Genomic DNA, 10,570 nt, shown 5'->3' on the forward strand with positions numbered 1-10,570 from the left:
ACACACATTAAAAACTCAAAAAGCAAATCCAAGATTGCTACTGAAGTGTGTCCTATGTGATCTGTGTGTAAGGGTTTGAATAGGAATGGCCCCAAGATACTGGTGTTTGAATGCTTGGTCCATAGGGAGTGGTACTGTTAAGATGTGTGGGCTTGTTGGAGGAAGTATGTCACCATGGAGAAGGGCTTTGAAATCTTATATATGGTCAAGCTATGCTCAGTGTAACAGTCTCCTGATCCCTGCAGATCAACACACAGAATTCCTGGCTTCTTCTCCAGCACCATGTGTGCCTGGATGCTGCCATGTTCCTGCCGCGATGATCATGGACTAAGCCTCTGAACCTGTAAGCCAGCCCCAATTAAACATTGTCCTTTATAAGAGTTGCCTTGGTCATGTGGTCATGGTGTCTCTTCACAGAAAAAAAAAACAAAAAAAAACAAAAAAACCAACAAAACCAACCAACTAAACGCTCCCCCACAAACAAATAAAAAACAACAAAAAAACCCAATCCTAATTAAGACAGTAAGTAAAAATAGTTTTGATTAACATTTTATCCCTAATACTTCTCCAGCCACAATCCTGAAAAGCCTATCTTAAAAAAGTATCTTCTTTGAAGGCAGAAAAAGGAATATGCCAGCACATGCTTTTCCTAACTCTAAACTTACTAAGTGGCTTCAACGACCCCCAAATCGGCCATGTAGCTACTACTCTCACAAGATGCAAGCACATCTTGGTTTTCTGGTTAATATAGTAAACAATATAGTAAACAAAAATATTGTGGCACTCCGACTTGTTCTGAAACTATTTTTTTGTGGTGCTGTAACAGATATGCGTGAGGCCCCTTGAGAGGATAACTGTGCCCAGTGTTGAGCTGTAGTTCATTTTGCTTGAAACATTAGACGTAAGCAATGGAAAGGAAGCCAGGGGTTCCATCATTCCAACTCCCGCTTTGCGGCCACACTTGAAAACCTGAGTTCTACCCAAGGAACCAATGTGGTAGGCGCGAAATGACAATTGCAAGCAGCTCTCCAACATCCACCCCTCCACAAACATATGTAAAAAAACAAACCGAGCGGGGAGGGAAGATGGTGGGGACACACGGGGAGGAGACAGAGACAGAGAAGCTGAGACATCTAGGAAGAATTTGGAAGGCTTTAGTTAAGATCCAGCTTTTCAGGGTGGTAACACTCGGTTGGCTGAGCAGAGATGAAGGCTTGTGGTACTCAACTACTAAAATGTCCTCCACTGCAAACTCAATACAGAAGCAGCTGAGTGTACCTGGGCAATTCAGGGGAAAGTTGCACGTGCCAGACGGAGAATGAGATACCCATGCGGCCGCCACTGTCTTTTAGTGTCCTCTTTATTCTCCAATGGCTACAGCCACTTACACCACCATTAAAAAGGACCTCCTGTTGTTTCAGGACCTCATGACTACCAACCACCATTCCCGAATCCAGAGTATCCCTCGTGCTGCTGAAGTTCCGAGGAGGTTGTGAGCCAGGCTGCACCGAGACAGACTCCTCACTGCACGCAGGCGCACAGGGGATCCAGATGCCAGCTGCCGCACCAGCTCCCGCAAGAACGGAGGAGTCTTAGCACAGACTTGGCAGGGCACATGCCACAAGCCTTCCAGCTCCAGGCGTCAGGACATGCCGGGTGGGTGGTGCTTGCAAGCGCCCGCCTTTTCTAGTCTAGTCTCCAATGACTTAGCTTCCTTTGTTTTCTGAATCCATGGGGAGGAAGGTGGACTGCCCCTGCCCCCTTGCTAAAAGAAAGTGCACCCGGTATGGCTCCTGCGCTAGATTTTGTATTCATTCTCTTTCCTTGGGAAACTCCAAACCACTTAGGGTAGGTGCTGAGGGCTAGTCCTGGGAACTGGAGAATATTCATTCTCCCTCTCTGCCTTTCAGAGGCCTGAAGTCACTGAATACACTGAAAGGCATAGCACTGAGCCCTTGAATCAAAGTGGGCCTGGTTGTTTAGTCTTAGAATACTTATGGTTTTTGAGACCTGTGTTAGAAAGGAAGAAGCGTAATTCATCACTGCCCAGAGAACGTCCACCTCTGTGAGAGGCTAACCGACTGATGCAGTCTTGATCGGGTTCGTTTTCTCTGCCAGTTAAAGAATTAAAAGAAATTAAAAAAAAAAAAAAAAAAAAAAAAAAAAAGAGCTCAACAGGTGGAAACAGAAACCTCTCAACCGCAGAAGGCATCAGCAGTGGAAGAAAGGTGTTTGTTAGGGGCGAGGAAACTCACATAAACAGGCACACAGAGAAAAATAGACAGCTGACTCAGCCCCCAAATCCAGTCTTTCCTGGAGGGCTGGAGGTTTTATTTATAGTCTTTGAAGAGTCTTCCTCCCTTAATTTAGAGCTGGTCAATTTGAATAAAGCTCGGATGGTGGGTTAGGCCAGAACTGTGGTGTGACACATCCTGTGAGGGCCACAAACTTGTTGAACCAGTCCACCAGCAGGGGCCTTGTTGGTGTTGCTGGTAAGGGACAAAAGTGTGGGGGTCCCTGCAAGCTCTACTGCCCCCAGAGAGGTCCACAGACGGTAAGAAGGAAACTCGGTTTGGCATGACTTAGCCGGGTTGGTTCAGACTTCTGGAGTCTGACTCCAGTTTATTTTTATTTATGTATGTATTTTACATATTTAAACAGTAAAACTTTGGAAAACGATTTCTTTGTGACAACTATCACCAAGAAGCTTAAGACATGGTTACATCTAAACTCCTTTGCAAAGGACGTGGTGTCTTGAGAAGCATCTCTTCTACAGGAGTGGGTTCTACTGACTGGGAAACAGTGCTCAGGATAAGCGCCTAGGGAGGAAAGGTTTTAAATAATCATAATAGCAAACTATTTTGCAAAATACATTAGATCTCTCTTGTAAGGATGGATTCTACGGACTGAGAATGCAGAGGAAAAGGGGGATTCAGGTGAGAGCTGGCTCCAGAGAATAGCAAAGTTACCTGTTATTAAACAACCCCCATTCCAGCCTTCCAAGTGAACAGGTGTCAGTTTCTTCCATTGAAGAAAAAGATCTGCATGTTCGACAATTCTGGTTTCTCCAGTACTGTCTGCAAGCACATGCCCCTCTACACAAAAGCCTACGTAGCCTTTGTTTGAAGCTGTCAAGCTTCTATCAAGTTAGGATGTTGAGAAAGAAGTTAGCCATCCTGAAATTTCACCACCTGTTACCCAGCCATGGCCTCTCTCCTTATCTGTCTGCCTGCCACGGGGTCTTACTCTCAGTCTTTCAATAGGACTAATTAACTACCTGGCTGCAGCAGTTATAGTTCAGTTGCCCCTACTATACCCAGGGATTAAATGGCTTGCCAGCATCTTGTCAAATTTGGAGGAAGTGTGATGCCCCTTCCCTAAAAAAATCTAAAAATTTGTGTTGGCAGCAAAGCAGTGAACAACTGACATCAGTCAATGTCAAAGGCCCTCAGCGCTGCGGGAAAATTGAACCAACTACTCACTGAAGGTGCCAACAGAGAAAATCTGGTTTCTCTGATAATAACACCAAAGCCAGAAAACGGAAAGCTCTCAAGTTCTTGCACTGTAGGTTTTGGATTTAGCAGTTTCTCACATAGCTGTTAGTGTGCTCCCAAAGAAGTAGCTGCAAAAATTGCTCCGAGTTACCGATTTCCCAAGCCATGTAGGGATGATCGCACATTGGTGAAAAGGTGTGATGTGTCTTGGAGGTTAAAGAAATAAACCTAAAATTGTTACATCTATTAGGTACCGTGAGCTACAAATGATCTTAAGTACAGCTAACAACACAGCAAGGGCAACAAATGGGCACAGTAACTATTCTTTGTTCTTTCATTCTTTGTATTTTACACCATGTAAATTGGTAGCAACAACCAAAGAAGTTATATTTTGAAGAAGAAAACAAAACAACCTTTTTTTTCCTGGTTAAAAGTTGAGCCATCTTTCTGTAGGCAGAGTAGAAAGGTAAGGTCTCCAAACTAGACCCTGTTCAATTCTCAGTGGCCCTCAGTTCCAGCACCCCTTGATAGTAAGCCAAAAGATGAGACTCAGGAAGTGAGGGCTCACAGATGGACTCCATCCAAGGGGAGACGACAGGATGGGTGGGCGGCTAGCTAAGTACACAGCTGCTCTGGGCAGGGAGGAGTACCCACGAGCTGAAGAGAATAGGTCCCTAGCTAAAGTCTAATTCAGAAAAGCCCACAACCACCGGAAAGGGATAACCCTGGTGGGCGGGTAGTTGATACGGAAGCGGAAGTAGGCTACCGGAAGTTGTGATGGTGACGCCTGCTATGGCTGAAGTGCTGTCCGCTGGGGCCGGTTCAGTGGCGGGCTGCCGAGCTCGGGCAGTGCACAAGGTGCTGAATCAGGTGGTTCTCCCTGGGGAGGAGCTGGTGCTGCCGGACCACGAGGACGTAGACGGCCTTGGCGGCACCGGGGAGCAGCCTTTACGCCTGAATGCGGGAGCGCGCCCGAGGCTGCGCGTAGTATGTGGTCCGGGTTTGCGACGCTGCGGGGACCGTCTGCTGGTCACTAAGTGTGGCCGCCTGCGTCACAAGGAGCCCAGCGGAGGCGGTGGCGGCGTTTACTGGGTGGACTCGCAGCAGAAGCGGGTGAGCGGATGACGGAGCGGTGCTGCGGCTAAAGTGGGCTGCTTGGCACGTGCGATCATAGGTTAAGGCGAGTCTAGAGCCGCGGTGACATCTAGCGCCCTTTCTGCATCCTCTTTAGAGGAATCATAATAGGAACACACCCTGAGAAAGGCGGAAGGAGAGAAAGGTTCCAGGAGATCTTGTCTCGAAAAACCCAAAGCCTCGGGGTTGCCATTTGGTGTCCCAGTTGCAATGAGTCCAAATCACAGGGAGTTAAATTTCCCATAGAATAATTAAGAGCTTTCACTTAGGAATAATGTCTAATGGAATGTTTTTCCTTGAATGTAAAGATTCTTGTGCCACCAGACTTATAAAGGATACTAAAAAGCTTGAAACTTGACCCAGATCAACTGTAGACTAGACGCTACAGAGTTGGACTAATGCGGGCCAGTTTTGCAGTTCCAGCTACCTGGGCAGTATGAGTTGGCTGGATCGGTTGAGACCCACCTTGAGCAACCTAGATGAAAGTTGCTGATGATATTTTATAATAGTATTATTCTGTTTTGTAGTATGTACCAGTGAAAGGAGACCACGTGATTGGCATAGTGATCGCTAAATCTGGAGATATATTCAAAGTTGATGTCGGAGGGAGTGAGCCAGCGTCTTTGTCCTACCTGGCATTTGAAGGGGCAACTAAAAGAAACAGACCAAATGTGCAGGTAATGATGGGAGCCTTTCGTTTCAACAATAAAAAACAAAAAACCCACTCCCCAGAAATTTAACTATCCAGAGGGCTACCTGAATTGTCTTCAAAGCATAAACTATTCTTCCAGTTCTCCAAGATGGTTTTTTAAGAGGTTCTTAGATGCTGCAGCTCCAGAAGCATTGCTGTGTATCATGTTTGCAACCTTGGTTCTTCTCTACCAGGTTGAAGAGTTACATCTACTATCCTTACGTGTGAAATGGCCCCAGTCTAAGGGCCACGGGCACTGTCTGTCATCTGTTCATTGTGGCTCTAATCCTTGGAGCTGACAGAAGAGTAATCTTGTTTCTGTAGGTTTTCAGGTTGGGCTTTCTGTGTAGTTTAGCCATATCCTTCCTGAACACCTGAGCCAGGAATGTGCTGACCTCTGTGCTGCTTTTTGTTCAACTCTCAAGGGTCTTTAGTCACTCAGACTTATTTGTTCCTTCTCTTTTACATGCCAGTCCCTTTGTCTCCACCTGTTCAAATAGTTCCTCCCTTTTGACAGGAATGGGCAACAATCTTATTAAGTCATTAAAAAAAAAAATCCCATTAAAAAAGGGTTGTTCAAATCATACAGAATTCATTGGCATTGTACTCCAGGGGTCTTCCCTCATAGTTTCTTACTTCGTGTAACCATATTTAAGCTTCACAGCATCACTGGGCCATGCTTCCCTTGGGTCTTTATTAATGGTGTTCCTCTGTTTTGAACTGCATCCTCAGCCTACAAGACATCATCTTTGAGGTCCAGGCTGAGTATGACTGTCTATAAGGTCGTCATCATCATCACTTTTCCTGCATATTTATCATAGCACTGGGTTTATTCTTGATCAGGTTCCTAAGTGTATTCATTTCTCATTGCCCAGTGCAAGACCACATGCTCCAGGAGGGCAGAAAGGGTTTAATGATTCCCTCTAGGTTTGGTAATCATCCAGACCAGTGGGAACTTAAAAAACTACTTTTTAACGTATACATAGGAAAGTTTTTTGCCAACATGTATGTTTTTGTCCACTGTGTGACAGCTTCTTGTGGAGGTCATATAGGAAGGTTGGGTCCCCTGAAACTTGAATTATGAACAGTTATGAGCTTCTGAGGGTGCTAGAAACCAAACCTGGGTCTTTGCAAGCACAGTAAGTACTCTTAACCTATGAGCCATCTCTCCAGCTCAGCAGTGGGTATTTTTAATGTTGAATGAAGAGAACAAATTTATTATTTCCTTAGCTTCATTTTAAAAGTTCAGTTTTGTAATATTTTAAAGCAAAATTTCCATGAAGTAGTATCTGAATTACCACTGCCTCATTTTCTTCTGAAAATGGATGTCATGAGTTTTTCCTTCCTCTAGGCAAATATATAATTTTTTGTTAGCACTGATAGAACATTTTCCAGTGATGCGGTTTTTGTCTTACATCTGCACTGACTGGTGCAGTCACCACTAGTTACCTGCGGCTGCTGAGCAGCTGACCAGTGGAAGAACTGAAGTTTATATACGTTAAGTGCATATAAAGTTAGATATAAAGTTAAGTCAAACCACATGTAAGTTGGACAGTACAATCTTGAAGGTTGTTCTTAGGCCTTGAAGTGGCTCCTGGTTGGAGGGTTTCATGGTGTGTGAAAGGAGGACTGAATTCTAAGGATCATCAGTCCCTTAGCTTGAGAACTGTGGGTCATTGGCATTCCTACCCATATAACAGAACCACCACCACCAGCAGCAGCAGCAGCAGCAGCAGCAGCAGCAGCTATAATCCTGAATTACATCCTGTAATGTCTGAATGAAGGGAACTGAACTTTTAATCTTACAGGTTGGAGATCTCATCTATGGCCAGTGTGTGGTTGCTAATAAAGACATGGAACCAGAAATGGTCTGTATTGACAGCTGTGGGCGCGCCAATGGAATGGGTGTGATTGGACAGGATGGTCTGCTCTTCAAAGTGACGTTGGGCTTAATTAGAAAGTAAGTTATGATTCTTATTAACTGCCCTGCCTTCTTAAAGTACCCACTTACCCTTTGAGAATTTCATGGTGGTCTTTTGTTGGTGATACCTACTCCCATTCTTCCCTGTAATTCCTCCCAGATTTCTTCCCCACCTCCTTCCCCTCTCCACCCTATCTCCTCACTTTGTGTACCCTTTTTAAAAATAAATAAGCCACCGAGTCTAATCTGTGCTGAATGTATATTTGTAAATATGGGGCCTACTACTGAGGTGTGGCCCGCCCACCATCAGGTGCCATCAGCTATACCCCAAAAGAAAAGTGGCTCCCTTCCTCAGAAGCAGTCAGCTGTGTACAGCTCCTCAGCTGAGGACAGGGGCTCCTCCAGTAACTGTACCTGGTTGAAAACAGTGAATCTTTAGGATTTGGTTCTTCATTTACAGTATCTTGGTTTTCTTCAGAGTTAAGTTAGTATTTTAGGAGGCTCTAGAGAAAGCTCCATGGTTAAGAACACTAGCAACTCTTCCAGAGGATCCAGGCTCAATTTCCAGCAACTACATAGAGGCTCACAACTAGTTCCAGGGGTGCCAGTGCCCACTTCCAGCCTCAGCAGGCATCAAAAAAAACAAGTGGTTACAGATGTACATGCCAGCAAAACCCCATAAGCATAAACTACTTTTAAAGGTCATTGTCTTAGCATATATGTAAACTCCTCAGTTAAGTTCTGCTTTCTTGATGTAAATATATCAAATCCAAATGCTATTTGGCTATACAGTTTGAGTGTTGGTATAGTGCTTTTTATTTTTGCCTGTGTGCTTAGGTGTTTTGCCTGCGTGCTTATCTGTGTACCTAGTACATGCCCTTGAAGGCCAGAAGAGGGCATCAGAGACCTCAGAGTTACAGATGGCCGTGAGCTACTGTGTAGCTGCTGGAAATCAACCTGCCTCCTCTGGAAAAGCATTCAGTGCTCTTAACCACCTGGCCCGCTCTGCAGCCCTCCAAGTACCTTTTCTAATACATTACACTTCAAGTTCACTCTGTTCTGTTTGGTCTTTTCTCTCTCCTTATAAGTGGCACATCCATATGTGAGAACTGGTCTCTCCCTCATTCTAAGATACATGAATACAGATGCAATCTGCCCCTGCACAAAGTTACCAAGTGTCGTAATAGCAAGTGCTGGCTGGGTGGTGTGCTCCTTAAGCTGAAGTAGCCATGTACACATGGTCCCTGACATCATCCTGAAAGACTTTATAGTTCCCACTGTGGCAGATTCGGTTAGGACATTTAGACCACCACCTACCCAAGCTGTGCTGCTTCTAAAGTTAGAATCACCTTCCTAGGTTTTCCTGCTATTTTTCCTTCACATATGGAGATGAAATTTGAGGCACATGGGAAGCATGTTAATCACTGAGCAGCAACCTTGGTGTCACAGATACTATTTCCAAGTTCTGAATTTAATACCAGGGAGGAACTAACATGGACAGGAAAGTAAATTTAAAGTATTCTGTTGGCACTGTGGGTGATGGTGATGGTGATGAGCTATGATCCTCAGATCTAGGAATAAGGTGTTCAGAGGGAAGAGGCTTTATACATTCATATGTTATGCAACATTGGAGACATGAGTGTTCTTTATAGGAGATAGCCCACCATTGTAGACTCTGGTATGCCTGGAAAGTAGATATTCTTGGAAGAAAGGGGGCATTGAGCTGGGCATGGTGGCACATTCCTATAGTCCCAGCTACTTGGGAAGGCAGGAGAGTTCTCAGACATACAAACCTGAGACTTAGTTTAAGTGACCTCGGTAGACGTCATCTCCAAATACAACAGTGCTGAGGGAGGGTGGTGTAAGAAAAGAGGCAGACACATCATGTCTGGCTTTGGGAATGATGCTGAGGGGCTTCGAATAGTCATAGAGAACTACCCAGAGAAGGACTTCACAAAAGGAATCTTTTAGGAGAGCTGTAACATATACTACTGTTTTATTAACTTTTCTTTTCTTTCATCTTTCCTACCAGGCTATTAGCTCCAGACTGTGAAATCGTGCAAGAACTAGGAAAACTCTACCCACTGGAGATTGTGTTTGGAATGAATGGAAGAATATGGGTCAAGGCTAAAACCATTCAGCAGACATTAATTTTGGCAAACGTCTTAGAAGCTTGTGAACACATGACAACAGAGCAAAGAAAACAGATCTTTGCCAGACTGGCAGAGAGCTGACATGTACATCTCCTTAGTGGATGTTTTAACCAAGACTGAGTTTCCTGGGGAAATCTTTTTTAGGTGAATTTCTTCCTGACAGATCTTCAGAAGGTGCCTATTGTCTTACTAAAATCCAATAAAATATTTTTGTAAGAGTTACTGGTCATCAATCATGTATAGATGAGAAAAGTATAAAAAAATTTTATATAATAAACTTTGTTGGTGGTGTTTGTAGTTCTATAGTATAGCTTCTATAATGATCTGGAATGCAACACTAAACTTATTTTCTGGTTATAATCGTAAGCCTTCTTTGCCAGAGGAAATCTTGAACACATTAAATGGAGCAAAGAACAAACCCGTTGTAATCCCAGAAGCCAATGGAAGAGCTCCGTATTTATGCGCTTACTGTGTGAAAAGTGTGTCCCAAGTGTTTTACAGTTACCAAAATGAGAATTCCTGCAGAAACCCTCATAACGATACAGAGGCACAGACGAACATGGCCTACGGCTTAACCACTGTTTGTGTATTTATGTTTTTTAAATTGCAATCATAAGATATAACACTGTGTCCCATTCAAACAGGACACAATTTCTTTCATGGCTATTATAAAAAACTCAATAATTACAACTATTTCACTTCATAATATATTTTTTTATATATTAGGTTTTTTTTTTTCCTTATATATAATAGTATGATTTCTGATCCAAGTCTGGTTAAATGTTATTTAACACAGTTCCCACAAGCTCAGGTTTTGGATAAAGTAGAGAGGTTTGGAGTAGAGTTGGACAGACGATTCTGTGCTAATCACGTTCTGTTAAAACCTTCATAGGTAAAAATGTAGCCTGGCAAGTGATAAGAGTTCAGTGGTTCAGTTCACATCCGATCTCAGAACGAGTTATGTACCCCTAAAGCCTATGTGGCCCAGTCCCTTAAGGGGCTTCCCTGAGGCCTAGTCTATTTTGTAATAAGAGCAAAACTTAAAATTTATCAAGTAGGGATTTAATGGCAAAGAAGAAGGAAGTACGTAGAGGTAACTCTTGGTTCTTTTACGATACAGAAACATCTGAATTTGTTAGCAGATTAACCAAAGTTACCCCAAAGCGGACACAACTGA

The 10,570-nt window shown here is 43.8% G+C and overlaps 1 protein-coding gene across 1 annotated transcript; it reads left to right on the forward strand.

Annotated features, from left to right (window-relative positions):
• Positions 1-4,264: 4,264 nt before the first annotated feature.
• On the forward strand, positions 4,265-9,611 carry Exosc3 (exosome component 3). Its single transcript, XM_034502888.2, has 4 exons — positions 4,265-4,607; positions 5,156-5,305; positions 7,128-7,279; positions 9,273-9,611. Exons 1-4 carry the CDS (start codon positions 4,272-4,274, stop codon positions 9,472-9,474), a joined length of 840 nt encoding a protein of 279 aa, XP_034358779.1. The 5' UTR covers positions 4,265-4,271; the 3' UTR covers positions 9,475-9,611.
• Positions 9,612-10,570: the final 959 nt, after the last annotated feature.

The sequence above is a fragment of the Arvicanthis niloticus genome, chromosome 5 (assembly GCF_011762505.2).
Source record: "Arvicanthis niloticus isolate mArvNil1 chromosome 5, mArvNil1.pat.X, whole genome shotgun sequence".
Lineage (NCBI taxonomy): Eukaryota > Metazoa > Chordata > Mammalia > Rodentia > Muridae > Arvicanthis > Arvicanthis niloticus.

Coding starts and splice junctions, on each gene's coding strand:
- Exosc3 (XM_034502888.2), top strand. CDS start 4,272: ATGGTGACGCCTGCTATGGCTGAAGTGCTGTCCGCTGGGGCCGGTTCA. Junction 4,608..5,155: donor TGGACTCGCAGCAGAAGCGG/GTGAGCGGATGA, acceptor TCTGTTTTGTAG/TATGTACCAGTGAAAGGAGA. Junction 5,306..7,127: donor GAAACAGACCAAATGTGCAG/GTAATGATGGGA, acceptor TTAATCTTACAG/GTTGGAGATCTCATCTATGG.